Source organism: Diaphorina citri, unplaced genomic scaffold, assembly GCF_000475195.1.
Source record: "Diaphorina citri unplaced genomic scaffold, Diaci psyllid genome assembly version 1.1 scaffold12564, whole genome shotgun sequence".
Taxonomy (NCBI): Eukaryota; Metazoa; Arthropoda; class Insecta; order Hemiptera; family Psyllidae; genus Diaphorina; species Diaphorina citri.
In genome coordinates this window covers 1-1,463 of record NW_007389934.1, presented here as the reverse complement: position 1 = coordinate 1,463, position 1,463 = coordinate 1, and the positions used below count along the sequence as shown (strand labels likewise).

Below are 1,463 nucleotides of genomic sequence, written 5' to 3'. Positions count from 1 at the left end.
TGTAGCCAGGTTTACCAAGGTATTCAAAAGCAAAATCATCTGGGCTGAGTCGAGCCAAGGTCAGCATGTTGTTCAGGATCTTATAATCGCTGGTGCATCTTTCCTTTTTGAACAAATTGTAGAGATCCACTATTTGGTTCTGGACTTTCCTAACAGAATAGACTATCTTGGAGTTTAGATAGTCATTCACTGATAACTCTTCAGGCCCAGCTTGTTCTTTGATAGGAAAACTGTCGAAATTGTCATCCAGGATAGTGATGAAAAGATTCGGGTGCTCTGTCATATGGGTTTTAAAACCACATAGATATATGAATGATTCTTTTAGCAAAATCTGGTAGGTAGTAGATGTGCTCTCAATGTGGATCATGGTCTCCTTTCCATTGTTCCCATGAGATTCAACTATACGTGCCGGTCCTTTGTACACTACAACTTTGTTAGTGTTACCCAGGCCGCAAGTTGGTTTTTCCATTGACCAATAGATATAACCGAAATCTGGGAGAAAGCAGGACTCTTTTTGGTATTCACAGAACTGGTTATTGGGAAATAATATTCTGTTGGTTTCATGTTCTAGTATACTTTCTCCGGATCCATAGCTGAATTTTAACTCGGTGTTCCTAATTGGTCTTTCCCATATGTGGCCATTGACTTGCAATGGTGGCCCAGGAGAGCAACTTCCTGATTTAGACATGTACCCATGTGATAAGAAACTTGTACTTATTTTGCCTGAATTGAAGTCAAATTCTCTACCCTGGAAATGTGACGTATAGCGACCATGCTTGATCAGAATCTCACACTCGGAGTGGCTCACCTCAATGATCTCACTGTATATCCCGCCTTCTTGTGGAGAGTCACCAAATATCCCACAATAAGAGACAGAGTGATGGGCAATCACTTTGCACCTGTGGTATTTCACTGTCTTGGTCCTTGAACTCTGTGTGAGATAAATCTTATGGTGACTTTCTACAATCTTTGGATCTTCCAATTCACAGGCTGGATCTGGTATCAGAGATATAGTGGTCTTATTCAGTGTTCTCTGACCGCATTTGTAACCAATGATTGACTGACTGACTCCTATAGCAAGCAAAAAAACAAACAAGTGTTGAAAACCCATTTTGATCTGTACCTTTGTGATATGCTTGCTTATAGACCCTCTAAGCATCATCCTCTGTTTCTTGAGTACTTCCATCATGAATATTCATGAATTCCTCCAATGCCAAATCCTGGCAAGGTCGCCAAATATCCCCCTCTGTTTCTTGAGTACTTCCATCATGAATATTCATGAATTCCTCCAATGCCAAATCCTGGCAAGGTCGCCAAATATCCCGTTAGGGTTAGGGGTGAAAAGAAATCAACTCAGAGGTTCTCTACTGTAAAAGCAATACCTATACATATCTATGGTCTTTATTTTACTTCAAAACAGCACATTCAAGAGAGAGAGAGAGAGAGAGAGAGAGAGAGAGAGA

At 40.6% G+C, this 1,463-nt stretch overlaps 1 protein-coding gene across 1 annotated transcript; it reads right to left on the bottom strand.

Moving 5' to 3' along the window:
- Positions 1-6: 6 nt before the first annotated feature.
- On the bottom strand, positions 7-1,457 carry LOC103522897 (the record flags this gene model as incomplete). Its single annotated transcript, XM_026832786.1, has 2 exons — positions 1,331-1,457; positions 7-1,243 (listed from the first exon to the last, which is right to left on the bottom strand). A coding segment is annotated over exon 2 (1,183 nt), but the record flags the coding sequence as incomplete, so codon positions are not given.
- Between the last annotated feature and the right edge of the window lie 6 nt (positions 1,458-1,463).